This window comes from Scomber japonicus, chromosome 18 (genome assembly GCF_027409825.1).
Source record: "Scomber japonicus isolate fScoJap1 chromosome 18, fScoJap1.pri, whole genome shotgun sequence".
Taxonomy (NCBI): Eukaryota; Metazoa; Chordata; class Actinopteri; order Scombriformes; family Scombridae; genus Scomber; species Scomber japonicus.
The window spans coordinates 13017944-13035871 of NC_070595.1; the positions used below are offsets into that span (position 1 = coordinate 13017944).

A 17928-nucleotide genomic window follows, 5' to 3' on the forward strand; every position below is an offset into this window, starting at 1 on the left:
TTCCCTATTCCTCTCTGCCACTTTTTCAATTAACTTCACTACTCCAATCTTTTATGGACCAGTACAGCAATGTAAAAACACTCCATTACATTCCTACTTAAGTAAAAGTACATACGAATTTGCAGTAAAGTGCAGTTAAAGTAGGCCGTTGCAGTAAATAATAGTGTTTTGGTCCCTCTGAAATATGACATCATTACATAACACTGACGCATCAACGTGTTACTGTTGTAGTGCCTGGAGCAAGAGGTCATTTGAACTACTGTATAGCCTATATAGTTAGAGAGTTTAGCCCAGTGGTTCCCAACCTAGGGGTCAGGCCCCTTCAAAGGGTCACCAGATAAATCTGAGGGGTCATCATGAGATGATTAATGGAAAAAAGTCCTGATGCACATAGCCTATCTGTTTTCACTTTTTCTCTAATCTTTGTTTTTTGGTGTAATAGGCCTATTGGATCATATGAGCATTTATTGAACTGAAACCATGTGAGAAGTTTAGAGGTGGAACTGTTACCAAGTCATAGACATCTGCAACGTGTCCCTGACTGCACACTGCTTTATGTAAAAAGCCAAAGAAGGTTGGATAACACTGTTTTTATTTTCATCAATTTGTTGTATTTTAAAAGCTTGTTATATTATCCATTGTGTCAAAATCTTTATCCGATAAATAATTAAAGCTGTCAATAAATGTAGTGGATTATAAAGTACAATGTTTCCCTCTGAAATTGAGTGGAATTCAAGTATAAAGTAGCATCCGATGGAATTACTCAAGTCATTCGTACCTAGTAGGCCTACAGTATTTGAGTTCATGTACATTGTTACTTTCCACCACTTCTTTTCTGGAGACAAAGTTTTAGCAACCTGAGGATGGCGAGCGAAGCCGCGTGAACGCGCACTCCAGAATCGGGTTCGCGCTCGCCCGACAACTGGAGTCGAAAAAATGGTGGCCAGCGCTCGAGTACAGAAGCTCCTCCGACGATATAAACTCGCGATTGCCGCCGCATTAACCATCCTCTTGATCCAAGGGCTTGTAGTATGGAGTCTGAGAAGTCTGGAAGAGGGCGAGGCAGAGGTGAGTAGTGTCCCCGCCGTGTGTTTATGGCATGACAGCGACTCGGTTTGGGTTTAATTGTAGAGCTAACCGTTAGCTTAGCTTAGCTCACCGTATATTGTGATTCAGCGGCTCCTAGCTGGCTGCTAAGTTAGAAGCTGTACCGCTTGCCAAACATTTCACTGTAAGCAGCCCTGTGTTGTCTTTTCTGCCTGTCACTAACTACGCCACTAGACTCATAGTCATCAGTCATACACGTCCATGACTGTAATTACTCATAGGATACACACTGATGGCACTAAGTAAATGGATTATAACTTATTTAATCAGCAGTGAATCCTTATTGAGCGCTGTACATTTCATTTGTCTGCTCCTCATCAGTAATGCGATGAAGAGCAGACCAACCCACAGCTTAGAGGAAGATACAACTTTGTGACATGTGAAAGGACTCCGTTATGAATTACTTTTATTGATGGCAAACCTCTGAATGAGCATCAGCTTTATCTGAAAGTATTTATCTTTTTTTTTTTTTTTTTTTTTAAATCTCTTATCTTTTATATACATAAATATAAGATTGCATACAATCCAGACAATGAAAAATGGGGGGCGGGGGGGGGAGCTAATTATAAATATTTAGGAAGATACAATAATACATGAATCATAACAAGAAGCACACAAAATGAGCAGAAAAACTAACTAATCAGTAAGCAGCAGTCCAATAAAAACAAAAAAATTCTCCAGAAATTGAGGAAAAATTCTGAGGATAAGGAGTTCTTGTTAATGTGTACTTTGGCTTTCCGTATTTGAGGGAGTACACATGTCCACATGTCATTGTTAAGAGGAAGGCGAAGATGATCAGCCTGTCTAGTATTGCAAGAATCGATTTGGGAATCTTCACTTCTACTTCTGCTAGTTTGTACCCACCAGTGGCCAGTCTTAGTGTCTCTATGACCTTTACTAAGCTTTATATCACACCAAAACACCCCGGGAGGAAAGCTATCATAGGGATAACGGCCAAAGATAAGCAAAGAGGTGCCTCCACCACATCCCAGCCAATCCATTAATTTAACATCAGCCAACTCCTTCATGGGAATCTGATCTCTGTGTCTCCCTCACACACCTGGAGCTCAGTACCTTGAGGCGGTGCTCGTTCTAGTTCTCCCTCTAAATGAGGTATAGTGAGTTGTTAACAGATGTGACCTGCCTTTGGAGGACTGAGCGCAGCAGCAGTGATACTGATAGAGCCACAGGAATGCAAGCTGAAACCTGAAGTGGAAAACGTGCCGGCTCTCTATCACAAAAATGACTGCGGGGTGTTGCATAATATTCCTCTCATCATGGATATAGGATGCAGATCTGTGCCCCGGAGGGTGAGGCAGCGAGCAGATGTAACGCTGGCTGTGGCTCCAGTGGAAGAAAATAAGTTTGACCCTTTTCTCAGACAGAGGAAAAACACAGACCTCATTCTCAATACGTTCTGTTGCCTCTCAGTTAACATGAATTACGACAGCTTAGATGAAGTAACCCACCTCAGTAGGACACACAGTACTTGACGAAATCACCACAGTGACATGTTTGGCAGAAGTGATTTTCATTTTGACATGTATAACTTATTTACTTTACTAGCCTCCAGGCATTCTGGCTGCCTCACCAGGTGCACTCAGGTCGAAACATGCTTCAGCAAAGATACGTAAAATGTCTGCACATGGTGACACAGAGGAGGGGTTCGTGGTTAACCGGGATAGCAGAAGTGCTTTTCACATCTCAACGCAACCACACGTTGTCATATTTGCTTGTGCAGTGCCTTGGACAGAGCTGATTAGACGAAAGAACATCAAATTCCAGTAGTACAGAATTTGAACTCCATGTGGGGGGGAAAATATTGAAAAATTGAATGTATGTTTTTTCTCAATAGTACAATTTCCAATTTATATTTGAATAAAACATCTACAGTTGAAAAGAGGTCTTACACTCTGCATTTTGTCGTCACTGCCCTCAAATTCTGGCTTTAGAAATTGACACTGCTGCTTAGTGCACATGTCAGCCATACATGCAGCTACGTTGGCAGACATCTATGTAAATGTCAACGCTCGGGGGGGGGGGGGGGGGGATCATACTCACGGATGCAGAATCAAATTTCAGGCTTAAGAATTCATATTAATCATCACTTCACCTCCGAACAGTGCATGTTCAGTCATGGAGGCGAAACGAGGTGGAGTGGCTGGAATCCTCTATGGTCTGGGGTCTCAGCTTTGACGTGCATCTGCTCTAATCAGTGGCTTGCTGTGCATGTGCGAGCAGAGCCACATGCACTTCATTAAAGCCCCGCCACAGACGAGGGAACGGGGCGAGAGGGCAGAAGAAGAAGAAGAACGCTGTCATCCTCGTATCACCCTCCGCTTTGCCCGAGCTCTCCTACAGAGCTGAGCACTCGCTGCTGCTGCTGCTTCCCACTTCAGCAGATGGCAGCGCTGATATGGTTTCACTCCACTTTAATTGGAAAGTAAAGACGCAGCCTGGCTCGCCTTTGAATCAATACATTTTTGCAACGATGGTGTTAATTAAAAGCTGTGAAAACGAGTGATAAGGAAAATTGAAACATTAGCCCCCGCTGCATGATTGTCTTCTATGTGAAGAACATTTACCCCGGCAGTCCAAAAGCAAGCAGTGTCTTTATCAGCGACGGACTCACAAGTGCTTCACTCTGCTGTGAAAAGAAAATGTATCATTGCTGTTGGAGAAAATTAAATATTCTTTAAGTTTATTTCAGGATACACATGGCAGGAAGCTGTCTGCTATGTGGACTAGGTTTCTCTGACCCAGATTAAGGAACCCAGGTGTGTAGTTCAGGTGACAATAAAGAGGTTACTTTAATGGCTTCTGCTGCAGCAAATGGTGTCACTGGTCTCCGTAATGCCTCTTACTGTAATGGCTTTTAGAGTGTGGTTGGCAGTCAGTAGCTGACTGCGCTGTATTGGTTGGCAGCTGGTTTTTACTGGCAGTGTATTATCTGGCTCCTCATCCTACCCCAGTCCCTCCTCTGTTCCCGTCGTCCCCGGGCGTGTCGGCATGCCAGCGGCGTGAGGCTAGAGAGCCCGTGCTCTGTTGTATCGTCTAACAGAGGCAGAAAGCTCTCAGCCCACTCGCAGTTCTCCAAGTGCACATTTTGAAGGGCCTTTTGTGCTATCCACTAAGCTAGTGTGCCAAAGCGATGATGCTGTTTGGCTTGCAGAATTGAACATGGCTCAAGTCCTGATTTTTCAAAGCCTGCCTAACATTTTTTTGGTGGTGTGATTTGTGCTCCTATAAGAGTGATCCTCTCCATATGCCTGGTTTGAGATGATATACTTTTTAAAGCGAGGAACATGAAACTGTAGGAAGATGGTTGTGGCGTGTCCAACACTGTTCTCACATCGAGATTCAAGATGTGGTTTATTGTGTATTTGAATACTTAAAAAACAAAATACTGTTCTCTCAGCAAACAGCAGTGCCACAACAACAAAAGGGTTAAACAGCGCTTTAGTGCTTTAAAGTGCACGGAGAGAGGACGTGCATGTTTCAGTTCACTTCATTACAGTCTCTCCAGAAAGCAGAAACCCAGAAAGCTTCTATCTATTTTAAACTGTTGAGGCGAAAAAAACACTTTTTATCTATTATTTCTATTTATATCCATTTTCTGTTTGGGAACACATAACTCAACACATCCCTTGAAGTTCATATTTTCCATATACTGTGTGAGTTGCTTATTTTCACTGAGCCGCAGCACAACTCTCTGGACTTAATGTGTCTTTTAGGGATGTTATAAGCAAAGTTCCCAACAATGGAAAACTTCAGTTATCAATCAGGTATGATGACATACTGTGTTGTAGTGAAGTTTGGTTATTCATATTAAAGGAAATTAAATTTTATATATGACTGGGATGAAGCCTTTGTCAGTCTGAAGTGATGTCTGCAGTCCTGTGGGTGTATTTTTGGGTACACACACACACACACACACACACACACACACACAGGAAGACACATAAATAATAGCTTCCTTAATGTCTAAGGCTCATAGTCAAGTTTTTTGTGTGCGTCAACATGTGACCTACTTGTACATATGTTTGCATTTTTACTGTCGACGTTAGCCTGAGGGGCAGGTTGAGGTTTCTATAGTGATTGACTGGATTCATTATGTTTCTCTGAGTGTTTGTGACTATCAAGAACTGTGCTTTTTGCAGATTAGCTCCATAAAAAAGCAGAAGCTCAGCTATAAATAACCCAGATCTGAGAAATGAAAATAAAACAACAAAACGAAGTAAACACATCCTTCCCTCTGGGGCTGTTTCTACTGTTGTCTGAGTGGATGTCTTTGTTTTACCATTTAGTCATGATTGTGAATCACTGTTTCGTCTCTGTAGTATTTGCCCAAGATGAAAACAAATCTGGACTTAAAATGTCTTTTTATTTCATGTTCTCCCTCTCTCTCTTTCTCTCCCTCTCTATTTCTCTTTGTCACTCTTTCTACGTCTCCTCAGAGAAAAACGAGACGGTCTAAGCTGCCTGACCACAACAGCCAGGACCCAAAGAGAGACGGCGTACTTTGGGACAAACAAAAGAGGAACCAGGGCAGATGGAGCTCCAGGTTGGAGAGAACAGGGGGCACAGCAGCCAGCGCGCTGAGAAGAGCAACCAGTCGCAGAGGAGGGAAGCCCAGCAACAGGCTGAAGGCTCCCGAGGAGCGAGGGATGACGGGATTGGAAGGTGTAGTCCCTCATGACCCCTCCAGCAGCCGAAACTTCAGTGAAATCCGAGGTGGCACAGAGGGGGCGGCCAAGTTACCTGCTGCTGCCATACCAGGGGAGCCAGGCAGCGTGGATGGGGCCCACCAAGCCCCCAGCAGCGACTTTGTGCCTAAATGTGATATCATAGGCAAGGACGCGCTGTCTGCCCTCCATCGCGCTGGCACACAGCAGTGCCGGCAGGAGATCGCCAACATTGTCTGCCAGCATCAGGCCGGGCAGCTCATGCCAGACGCACTTCCACAGTTCTGTCCCCAGCTTGGTGAGAACCCGCATGTGATATATAACGATACCTCAGAAATGTTCAGCCTGTGTCTCATGTGTTTGTGCGCATCAAGACACGGCCCTCATTTTTTTTTTTTACACCATTAGTAGAACTTTTGTGTAGTAAATATTGATTAAATTAATAGAAAAATATATTTTTTAAGCCAAACTCTGTTACAGCAAGATATATAAATACTTGAAAAGTAATGTTTTGAATCATAATGATTTTATTCTTGGTTGGTGAATGTTTAGTTTGTTCAATACAAGTAAACATCTCCACATTATATATTTTTTTACAACCTCTCTCTTGTACACCACACAAAATGTAGATGTTATAATCAGGCAATCAAATAACACAGATTTTATAGACATGGTGAAATTGTGAAGTGTTTCCAGGAATACTTACAGTACACAATGAGAAGTGCAGTGTAGGAGTTGCACTGGGGCAAAACACTCAACCCGATCCTCTGGTTTGGTTGTGCAATCCAACATAATTGGCTGCGTAGGTGTAGAGGAAGTTTTGTTGAGGGGGGAGGGGGCAAAACATTAACCATCTTTTCAGTCCTCGATAACAAACATAAACTTATTATGTGACCTGACCTGCTGAAATCAATTCATGTCTCATGAACAGTGTCTTCCTCACATCCTCTCAGACTCCTCGAACCCCCTGAATCTTTATTTCTCTGTCCTCTTTGGTCAGGTGTATCAAATCCGGTCCAGGCTGTGGGTGAGCTGGACAACAGCCTGTCCAAGGTGGACAACCCTGTCAGGGTGGCTTTTGTTCTGATGGTCCACGGTCGAGCTGTACGGCAGCTCAAGCGCCTCATGAAAGCCATATACCACCGTGACCACTACTATTACATTCATGTGGACAAGGTAAGCCCCACACCATCTGCCATCTGTTTTCTGTGATTTGCATTAGCATTTGCATTTAATTTTTGGGAGATACTACTACCAGCAACATCGAGAAAAACAGCATTGTTTATTCATGTTTGTTGTTTATTGACTCCCCTGCTTGGTGCTGGCTCCACTGAGCTCACAAATGCTTTTACCGGTTACGTCTTCTTGCATTATGAAGGTTAAATTTATCCCACGGGTCTCACAGTGTGGTAAAGGGGATTAGCCTGGATAGAGTAAAGTGTGGTTATTCTTAGGGGCTGGATTTAGCAGAGGAAGAGTCTGCTATCATGTGCAGCTGGAAGGCAAAAGTAAAATGAATGGCCTTCGATGCTCAAGCAGAGACCTCAGGTGTTGCACAGCACACTCAGCAGAGAAACAGGTGACTGTCTTCAGTACACCTGTGTAGCCGGAAAGGTTGTCCAGTCCTGGGGAGATGCTCTCATCTGCTGCCAAGGGATGGCAGAGAGACTCGCTGGAGGCTGTGATGAATAGGAAGTCGCACCACAGATACCATCTTAGACACTTTGCCAACCTAACCTCATTCATCTTTGAGGCAAAAGCCTCTTTGAGAGATGAGGCTTTAAAAACAGGTCAGACTGTACTGAAGTCAGTCTGCCAGCTCTTCTACACTCCACCCTGCATACCTCTTTTTTTTCCTGCTGTCTGCAACTGGCCACTGTGATTTAAGGACTGTCACTCCGGCCTTTTTCTCTGCTGTTGTCTCCTCCCTGAACACAAGCAAACATCCACAGATTGCTGCAGCGTCTGCAGATGTCCTGGCTAAATCTTAGACTTAAATGTTGTCCAAGATCATATTTTTTCAGCATACATTGACTACATGTCTGTTCTTTAGTTACTACAGGACAGAATCATCAGCACACTGCTTGTGCTTCACTAAACACAATTGGACTTTGTGTCCCTGAGCAGTTAATTTCCTAGTGTCTTTTTCTAGTAAACTGCCAATTTATCGCGTCAGAACCTTTTATTAGCTGTGTCTATTTGGAAATGGCCTGCTTGTTAATTAGTTGGTATTGGTAATTAATCTAATTCAGTTCCAAGATGGAATTGAAAAAGGTCTTTTTAAGCCTACATTTTGGCTTCTTCACACGCTGGGTGTGGTCACACATGCTCCCTCACACTGTTTACCACTTTTTAATGTCTGTGCATGAAGCATGACATGTTTTTGGCTCTTTGACGTTTGGCGTTTCTTCTTCCAGCTCATCCTTTTCTTTATTTCTTCCAAATGTTTAATCCCTGCTTGACAGTCTCCTTCAGTGTACTTCAAGCTTAGTTCATCGTAGTTCTGTTTTTTGTTCATTTCATTTTTCTTCATCATTTCATTTTTGGTGATCAGCAGTACAAAGCACCATGTGGCTGTTATTTAGCACAGATCAGTTATCCTTTTAAATGAGCCAGCTTTGTGCCAGTAGTCTTGGCACAGTGGCAGTTTCAAATCTGGCTCATACAGAAACAATTACAGAGCTATAACAGTTTTTTGACCTCGTGCTTTGATATTTTTCAGCGGTCCAGCTACATGCATCGGGAGGTCCTGCAGATTGCCCAGCAGTACCCAAACATACGAGCCACGCCCTGGCGGATGGTCACCATCTGGGGTGGTGCGAGCCTACTGAAGGCTTACCTACGCAGTATGCAGGACCTGCTCTCCATGCTGGACTGGAAGTGGGATTTTTTCATCAATCTCAGCGCCACAGACTTCCCCACCAGGTTGGTCAACTTCCATAGTTCTCAAACACAAAATAAATCTGCATGTTTATGTATTTTTGTAGCAGTTGAATGTTGGTCATAGTTCCTCAGATGGTGTTTTCTCTTATTTGCTCTTCTGTGTTTGGAGTTTTTCAGTTTTTCACAGCTTCCCTGTTTGTGTTAATTATTTTTCCATGCCTCTTTCTCATTGGTGGCTTAATCCTCCAGTGCTGCATGGACATTGACCTACAATAACTGTGACTTTTACAGCAGAATTATAAATTATATAGTAGCCATGAAACGAGCAATCTGGTGGCAACATTAAAAGGATTGTTTTTTGTCATTGAAGCACAGAGCTGGCAGTAAGCAGGCTTCTCTCTTGCCGATCAGTTTCGGCTGAATTTCTGGGAGCTGCTTTGAGGCTCTGTTAAAGCTCATGAACCCTCCCAAGGGTAATAAGCTTGGATTGCTTTGATACAGACATTATCTTCCAAATCCTGCCCAAAGTAGCTAATTTTACTCATGAATGTTATTACCAACACCAAAATCAAGCCAGTGTTTTATATCCAAAGAGTCTTTTTTCTCACCCTAACCCTTCTTCTTTTTAATTCCCATCCCTCCTGCAGGACTAATGATGAACTGGTGGCGTTCCTGTCGCAGCACAGAAACAAGAACTTCCTCAAGTCCCACGGCAGAGAGAATGCACGGTGAGGATAACAGTTGTAGAATATACAACCAGCGAAAACATTCCATCAGCATTTCCCAGCATAAATCTTGACACCTTTTTAAAATATAATCAACATATTTTTTTGTAGTTATTTAGTGGTAGTGGGAATCAATGGACACATAAACAAATCCTATAGAAACATTCCTGCCATTCTGAAGTTCATCAAGCAGAAAATGCAGGGAAATAGTACCACACTGTCTCTCCCACACATCAATGTCAACTTTGTTCTGCGTTTCAAGGTTTATTAAGAAGCAGGGCCTTGACCGTCTCTTCCATGAGTGCGACAACCACATGTGGCGTCTCGGCGAGCGCAGCATCCCAGAAGGCCTTGAGGTCTCCGGCGGCTCCGATTGGTTCGCGCTCACCCGTCGCTTTGTGGAGTACGTCATCAACTCCCAGGATGACCTGGTGTCAGGGCTGAAGCAGTTCTATTCCTACGCGCTGCTCCCCGCTGAGGTAAGTAAGCCTTAGGCGGTCTGTTTATCCACCGCAGTCGAGGCAGACAGGTTGATGTACAGGCTCATCCTCCCCTGCCAAGTCAGAAGAACCCAGCAGCGGAGATAATGTAATACTTTAAGCTTTCAGGCGCAGCATGCAGCAGAGGTGCTAGACGAAAGGAGGGTTCACAAGAGTTTATATGATTGTGTGGTTTAGTGTTTCAGAGGTGGTGCAGATGTTTGAGAGGTGTTGTTTGTTACTATAGAGGTGTGACCTCATGCGGTTTAGAGTCAGTGTTTACGTGAGTCTTTGAGTGTGTTTGGGTGAACAGTAACTACGCTCTCACACAACACACACCCTCTGTTTTAGTCCACAATTGAACAGAATTTTTTTCTTTTTCTTTCTGCTCTTTCTCCTCAGTCCTTCTTCCACACGGTGCTCGGGAACAGTCACATGTGCGACAGCCTGGTGGATAATAACCTGCGCGTCACCAACTGGAACCGTAAGCTGGGCTGTAAATGCCAGTACAAGCACATTGTCGACTGGTGCGGCTGCTCACCCAATGATTTCAAACCCCAAGACCTCATTAGGATCCAGGTAAGGGAGCCAGAATAGAACAGGTCTTTCTTTTGAGACCTTGTATTCTCTCTCTCTCTTTCATGTTTAATTGCCACCAGTTTTGTTCCCTGTTTTAAAGCTTTTTTGTTCTCTTTCTTTATACACAGCAATTGACCCGTCCGACATTTTTTGCCCGCAAGTTTGAGTCAACTGTGAACCAAGAGGCCATAGAAATCCTTGACACTCACCTCTATGGACAGTACGCTCCGGGCACTATCGCCATCAAGGCATACTGGGAGAGCCTGTTCGAGCAGTCGGACGGTGTCGGCTCACTCAGTGATGTGGCTCTCACTGCTTACACTTCTTTCTTTCGCCTTGGTCTGAAGAGTCTGGTGACAACTCAGAGCAACGTGGAGTCCTGCAGGTCTGATTTTCAATATATTTTGATACTGCAACTGATATAACTGTTGTATTTCTGCCTGTTTTCATCTCTTATTTGTAATTTATATATTTTTCTCACCACAGGTTTGAACCAGTAGGCTTCCCTCTATCAGTATACGTGTACTTCTATGACGACCGTTTTCAAGGGTACCTGGTCCGTCAGGAAGTCCAGGCTGTGGGATCAAAGGTCAAGGAGACAGTAGAGATGTGGGCAGTGCCCCAAGCCACCCTCGTACTTGAGAAGAACCTTAAGGAGTTTGAAAGGCTTAAGAACCTGGAGGTGAGCGCAGAAGTCATTGTCTTTGATAGAGGTGTGTGACTCATAGAGGCTCTTTCTTCATTACTGTTGGAAGAATGATGAGACCGAGTGTGTATGTCTTTATGTCTTTACTGATATCCATTTGATGCCATATTGATATCTTAAGTAAAACAGTGATTGGCAATGTCATTGTGATCTTTATAAATGGTCCTTTTTTTTGTCTCTGTTGATGAAGGTGAGATGACGGTAGAAAAGTGCTGTGTCGAGAGATGTTTCTTTCTGATATTTAAACATCAGTCTAGCATAATCAGGACCTCATCTCACCAAAACTGAGCTTTGAAGTTTAATTAGTTTTTTAAAATGAGTTAATATTGGAAGAAAGGCATATTCATTCACCTTCTCTTTAAATTGATATTAAAATCAAAGACAGAGGAATAATTTAAACTAGGGCTGGGCGATATATCGAGTATACTCGATGTATCGCGGCTTGTTCTCTGTGGGATGTAGAAAATGACTATATCGTGAATACTCGAGTATACATTCAATTTACACGCAGTTTGTTTTTAGTCGCGGCCCGTTGAACTACAGGTTTCTCTCACTCTCTCATCTCTCCGCACAGAGAGATAAAACAAGCGCACCTAGTTACGTACATCACATTCTGTTGTGCGTGCAACGTCATATGCCCGGTAGCATGTAGCAGCAGTAGCAGCGATCTCAGGTCGCGGGAGCAGCAGGTGATATGGACAAGTGGAGGAGGGAGATTAATTCCCAAAAAAACATTTCAGGATCCATCTTCTGGCGGTGGTTTGGGTACAAGAGGGAGGACGTTGAACAACAAACCGTAATATGTAAAGTATGCCATAAAAGCGTCACCCAGTGAGTGTGGTTAAAAGCCCAGTTTCAGAAAGATCATCGACACACTTGATCCAAGATATAATCTACCTAGCAGAGACAGCTCTACCTTTATATCCTAGTGGCATTATGCACAAAATGTGCACTTTAATTTAGTGTTATTTTGATGTGTCATATTAGTTACATCATGCATAAAAGACACTTTATTTGTTTTGAAATAACATGTTTGTGCCACTGCTTAATAACTCTTTAATAAATACAGTTTTGATGAATTTGTTTAGTTGTGATTTACGCTTTTGGCATGAATGTTTAAAATCAGCATATATTAATGTAGTATGAACAATGTTTTAATGTAGAATCATCATACTGGCATAATTGTATGCATCAAAGTGTTAATTCAAGGCTAAGGCAAAATATCGAGATATATATCGTGTATCGTGACATGGCTTAAAAATATCGGGATATTAGTAAAAGGCCATATCGCCCAGCCCTAATTTAAACATTGCTTTCTTCTTTTTATCATTTACCCTGACAGATTGGCACAGAGTGGGATCCTAAAGAAAGAATCTTTCGTAACTTTGGTGGGGTCGTCGGTCCTTTGGATGAACCACTGGCAGTCCAGAAGTGGGCTCGTGGACCCAACCTCACAGCCACTATAGTGTGGATTGACCCGGCTCTGGTGGTGGCAGCATCGTACGACATCACCGTGGATCTAGACGCAGAATATACCCAGTACAAACCTCCACTGCAGCGCCCCCTGCGGCCCGGCAGCTGGACTGTACGGGTGTTAAAACAGTGGGAGCGAGTGGCAGAAGTTCATTTTCTTGTCATGCCCTTAACCTTCAAAGATAAGGAGCCACTACGAATAGGTAAGCCATGGAGTTGATTTTCTTTTTCTTTACATTCAGTTTGAAAGTTAAGGTCAGCAATTTTATATATTTTCTTATTTTTAACAAATCCCATGAAAAGCCAAAATTCACAAGCCTTTACTGGGTGTTTCAGTACTTGCTGATTCTCCTCCCCTGTCTGTGGCTCTGATCTTCCAGCTGAACACATACATCTTTAAACATGGGTCACAAATATTTTATTTGCTAAATAAAAGATTATAACAGCTGGACACTGTAGTTTTCTATGAACTTCACAGAAGAATAAGATATATCAAGCTTTGGATACACACAATGCTTGTTGGTTCAGTTTATTGTAGATTTTGGTCTTTTCATTGGATTTGTTTACAATAAGAAAAATGAAGGTTCAAAGTTTATTATGCGATCCTCTGGAAAGTTTAGTTGCTCATGTTGATTTTTAAACATGTGATTTCTCGTGTCTACTCCAGAAGAGGACAGCTGGCTCCACGCAGGTCCTCCAGGTAACCTGTACCTGGAGCAGAGCTTTCAACAGATGAGCACTGTGCTGAAGCTGCCTCCCCAGGAACCAGCCATGCAGGCAGCCCAGCGTAATGCCCAGATGGTGGGCCAGGCCCTTGATGCATGGGTGGACAGCGGCGTGGGGGCCTTCTGGGTCATAGGCAACCTGTGTACCACACAGACTTCATCCTGCCCAGCATTGGCAGCATGCTCCAAAACCTCCTGGAGCTCCCTGTCCCCAGATCCCAAGTCTGATCTGGGCCCTGTCAAAAGTGACGGGCGAATCAGGTAGCCCCAAAAGAGGAGAGACTTTAGACTTCAACACACACACACATACACACACACAGGAAGGAGAGAGCTGAGGGAGAGTTGAACTGAGTCGACACTGGAGGCTGCTGTGAGAGCTCCAAGACAACCTGTGTGATATTCAGCTCAGAGCTGAAGGGCACATAAACAAAGAGGCATCTTCCTGCACTAAAGAGTCGAGATATTCTCGCTTAAGTGGTAATACGGACATGAGAAACGAGGATATGACTGCTGGAAATTTGCACATAGAAGATTACAAGCGCAAAGATTTGTGTCATCATTTGCAGAGTGATGACACGGATGCCAGATGTATTGTTGTGTTTTCAGTCAGGGTCTGTCGGAGTCGGAGTTTAAAAAAAAAAACCTTGGCATGTTTAAACCCTGCTCCAGCGCACAGTTTTCAGTTTTCCTCCACTTTGAAAGGAAACTTGTCTAAACTCAATAACAGGCTCCCCCACTGTGTTTCTATCTTCATTTCAAAGGAGAGCAAAACCTCTGAATCATATAATTGTGCTTATTTTGAAGCATTATTACATAAGAATACAGAGTAGACAGATGAAGTGCACTTTACTGTAAGACTATGATGTTACACAGAGGTCACTTGGTGTGAGGAGACGAAGTGAAAAAGTCACGGATAAAGGTCACGTCACTTGTCTTTCATTTTACAGTAGACTCTAAGGCGCCGCCTCGAGGCAGATACCTGCACCGTCACTCACTGTTGCACAGACACATCAGGGAATTAATAACTGAGGTTCAGAGAGAAAAGTGGGGTTTGTCGGGTTGGAGTCTTTCAGTTTTAGTTCTGATTACTGTGACATATCATTTTAAAATGTTTTTTTAATGTATTTGTTTTGTCTGTTAGTTCCCTGAAATGTAAAATGTTAAAAAGCCACTCTGAACTGTTTTTCTGGTCAAAGGAAGTGCCTCGACGGGTGCAGCATTACAGCTGCCGATAGCAAAATTCCTCTGAAAATAGTCGACAGAATAATCTCAATGGGAAACTTGGTACAGATCACTTTAACATGGTCAAAATCTTTGAAAAAAAGCAAGTAAGTGGATCTTGAGTTGAGTTTTCTTTGTTAACTGCTTCAAACTGAGGTATTCTGAGATATTTTGTGTTCTTTTGCTCCAGATTTTTGCTGAACTAAAATAGGAAGGGGAAGAAAAATTAGATTAGGGCTGCAACTAATGATTATTTCTGTTAATGCTTAATCTTCCAATTATCTTTTAGTTTAATCGATTAATAGTTTAGGTCAGCAAAAAGTGAAAAATGGCCATTGCAATTTCATAGAGCCCAACATGAGTCATTAAATGTCCGACCTGTCCAAAACAAAAAATATATTGAATTTAATATAATTTAACAAGAAGAAGCTACAGATACTCATTCAAGAACCAGAAACCATCAAATATTTGGAATTTTTGCTGCCAAAAAAAAAGAACTAATGATTAATCAGTTATCAAAAGAGTTACCAGTTAGTTTTCTGTTTGCTCAACTAATCGACTGCTGGATTGATTGAAGATTCATTGCAGTTCTAAATTGGAAGAAAGTTTAATTACCAGACTTTTAACTGTCATTAAGCGGACGTCACGTTATACCTCCTGTTTATGGGTTTATATGCAGTATTGTCCCTCCTGTGTGTTTGAGTGCTCTGTTTCCCCCGACTACAGGTCACTCACATTTCATTTCTTAAGGTGCGTTTCATTTCATTTTTATGTCCACTTACTACAAATGGTAAAACAGACCACTGTGTGTTTGGGATTTTATTTAAGCATGATCAAAAATGTCTAAGCTGCCTTCACTTAGCTGATAAGATTAAGTGTTTATTACATGTTAAAAGCTTCCAGAGATGTGCAATGGATGCCTTTTCAGAGGATAGTGAGACCCCCAGCCTGTGTCTTAGTTTTCATTTTTACTTAGATTTATGTGACTTTTTTTATGTTCTTAAATAATAGTCGGCCATCATATGAGTTTTCAAGTGACCTTGTTTATCTTGCACACTACCGTCGCTTCAGTGAAGCCCCTGTTTTATTGAGATAGGAAAGCAGGAATCGGCATAACAGATGTTATTTTTCTATACTGTTTGAGAGTGTTGTTCATGTTGTCCATTCATCTGCCACTACTCTGTTAAACTATTAAAAACTGCTGTCTTACTTATGTTGTATTTGACAGTCGTCCTATTCAGTGTCATTTGAAGCATACCTTCTGTTTGGAGGAGGGAGGATTCCGTCCCTGCTGCTCTGAGAACCAGCAGCAGCCCAGCTGGTGAGTCATCTCTGTGTCCCAGCTCTGTGTCTTTCATCAGAGAGAGAAACTTGAGCCGGTCACTGTTTTCCTCTGGAGAAGTTCATGGTGTAGGCATCCTGACTGATGACTCAATAAAAAAAACACTTGAATTAATGATTTTGTTTGTTTGTCTCATCTTTAAAAAAAACATTTCTACTACATTAAATCCACTTTTTAGTCTTAAGTTAACTGTTTTCAGTACTTTTTTTTAAAGGTTGTTGTCACTTAAAAGCAGTGGTGGAAAGTAACAGTAAAGTAAAGTAACTTAAGAACAATGATGATATACTTGATACTTCACTTGAGTATTTCCATTTGATGCTACTTTATACTTCCACTCCACTACATTTCAGAGGTTTATGAGTCGTTAACAGCTCCACCAAATAGTGATTTTTCTCTCTAAACTTTTCACATGGCTTTATTTAAATTAATGTTCAAATAATTCAATATTTCAGCAAAACTCCAAGATAAGACAAAAAGTCAGAAAGCTAAAATCAGATTTGTGTATCAGAACTTAGTTTTTTCTTCTTTCCTCTCCCATTAATCATCTGACCACCCCTCAGATTTATCTGGTGACCCTTTAGAAGGGCCTGATCCTTAGTTTGGGAACCACTGCACTAAACTAATTGTATATAAAGTAGTTGAAACAAGCTCCACCTCCAGCAGCTACAACTGTAACATGCTGATTTAACACTCCTGCTAATACTTTTGTACTTTTACTAAAGCAGGATGTTTCATGCTGGACTTGTATTGGAGTATTTAATTGGTATTTAATTGGTACTTTTACTGAACTAAAGGATGGATTAGATGGATTAGTTGGACATGTATATGAGAACAGGCGCTCTCCAGGGTGCTGAAGACTTGCATTGTTTTCACTTCCTGGTAGAGATGTTCGACATGTTTCTTCTTCATAAATACTGTAAGCTACACCTCCGTGTTTGGCTCCAACCGGAACCGCTTTCATATAAATATTTAGTCAGATGTGAGCCTGCTGATCTACAGTACACGACTCGGGATCATTTCACTTCTTTTGCTGAGGATATACAAAAAAAAAAAACCTGAGGGGCGGAGGTGATGAAAGACAAGCAGGAGAGACGAAAAAAACACCGGGACAAAACTGAGAGAGTGGATGTTTTAAACGTTCAGTTCACCTGGAAGAGTTTTTGACCAGAAAACACAGAAAAGGGAATGGATGATACCTGCGAGACTCAGAGACAGCAGGAGGGGAGGATGGTGTCTTCGGACAGCGCGTACGGGTCATCAGCAGAGGACGGACAAACACCCAGCACCTTCCCTTATAATGAAGACCTGATGCATAAGGTGACTACTTTTATACTGCTTCTGATCACAACTGTCAAATATCAAATGGACAGACTTTGAAGTAATTGTATATATGCTCTATTAACTTCATGTGTGTATCTTCTTCACCAAAAGTTCAACAGAAAAAACAGTTACAGTGTAAACTATTACACTACTACTTAAGTTAATGAATCCATCAGTCTTTGAGTTTCATTATAAAGTAATCATACTCCTTATTATGACTTGTACATCAAGTAATATTCATATCAGATAAAGTAAAACATTGATAATCTCCAAGCAATAAAGTTACATTCTATGCAGTTTTAACAGTTTTAACAGTCAGACAGTGTTGGCAGCTGATTCCAGATGTTTTCATTCATTTTGTACATAATGGCAACAATAATTCATAATTAGTTGCTATTTGCTCTTTACACATAAATCTTTCCAACTTTGTGTAGTTTTGGGTGATGTTAGACTTTCAGTAACTGTTTCAATCTATTTCTGTAGAAAATTGCAGTCACTTCTGTATTTTCCACATTTAAAACCTCACCTGCATCAGTCTCCCTGCTGTTATCTGTGCATCACATCGTGTAGTTAACCAGATTGGTATTTACACTAAATACAAATAATTACAATAGTAGGTTGATTAAAAATGATTCATAAACACTTTTATGAGAGACTCTTATCTGGGACATTAATAGTCTTAT

The 17928-nt window shown here is 41.9% G+C and overlaps 1 protein-coding gene across 1 annotated transcript; it reads left to right on the forward strand.

Moving 5' to 3' along the window:
• The first annotated feature begins 936 nt into the window (after positions 1–936).
• On the forward strand, positions 937–16022 carry xylt2 (xylosyltransferase II). Its single transcript, XM_053338722.1, has 11 exons — positions 937–1068; positions 5565–6090; positions 6793–6968; positions 8515–8717; positions 9323–9403; positions 9663–9879; positions 10282–10458; positions 10587–10843; positions 10945–11140; positions 12507–12840; positions 13305–16022. Exons 1-11 carry the CDS (start codon positions 937–939, stop codon positions 13625–13627), a joined length of 2622 nt encoding a protein of 873 aa, XP_053194697.1. The 3' UTR covers positions 13628–16022.
• Positions 16023–17928: the final 1906 nt, after the last annotated feature.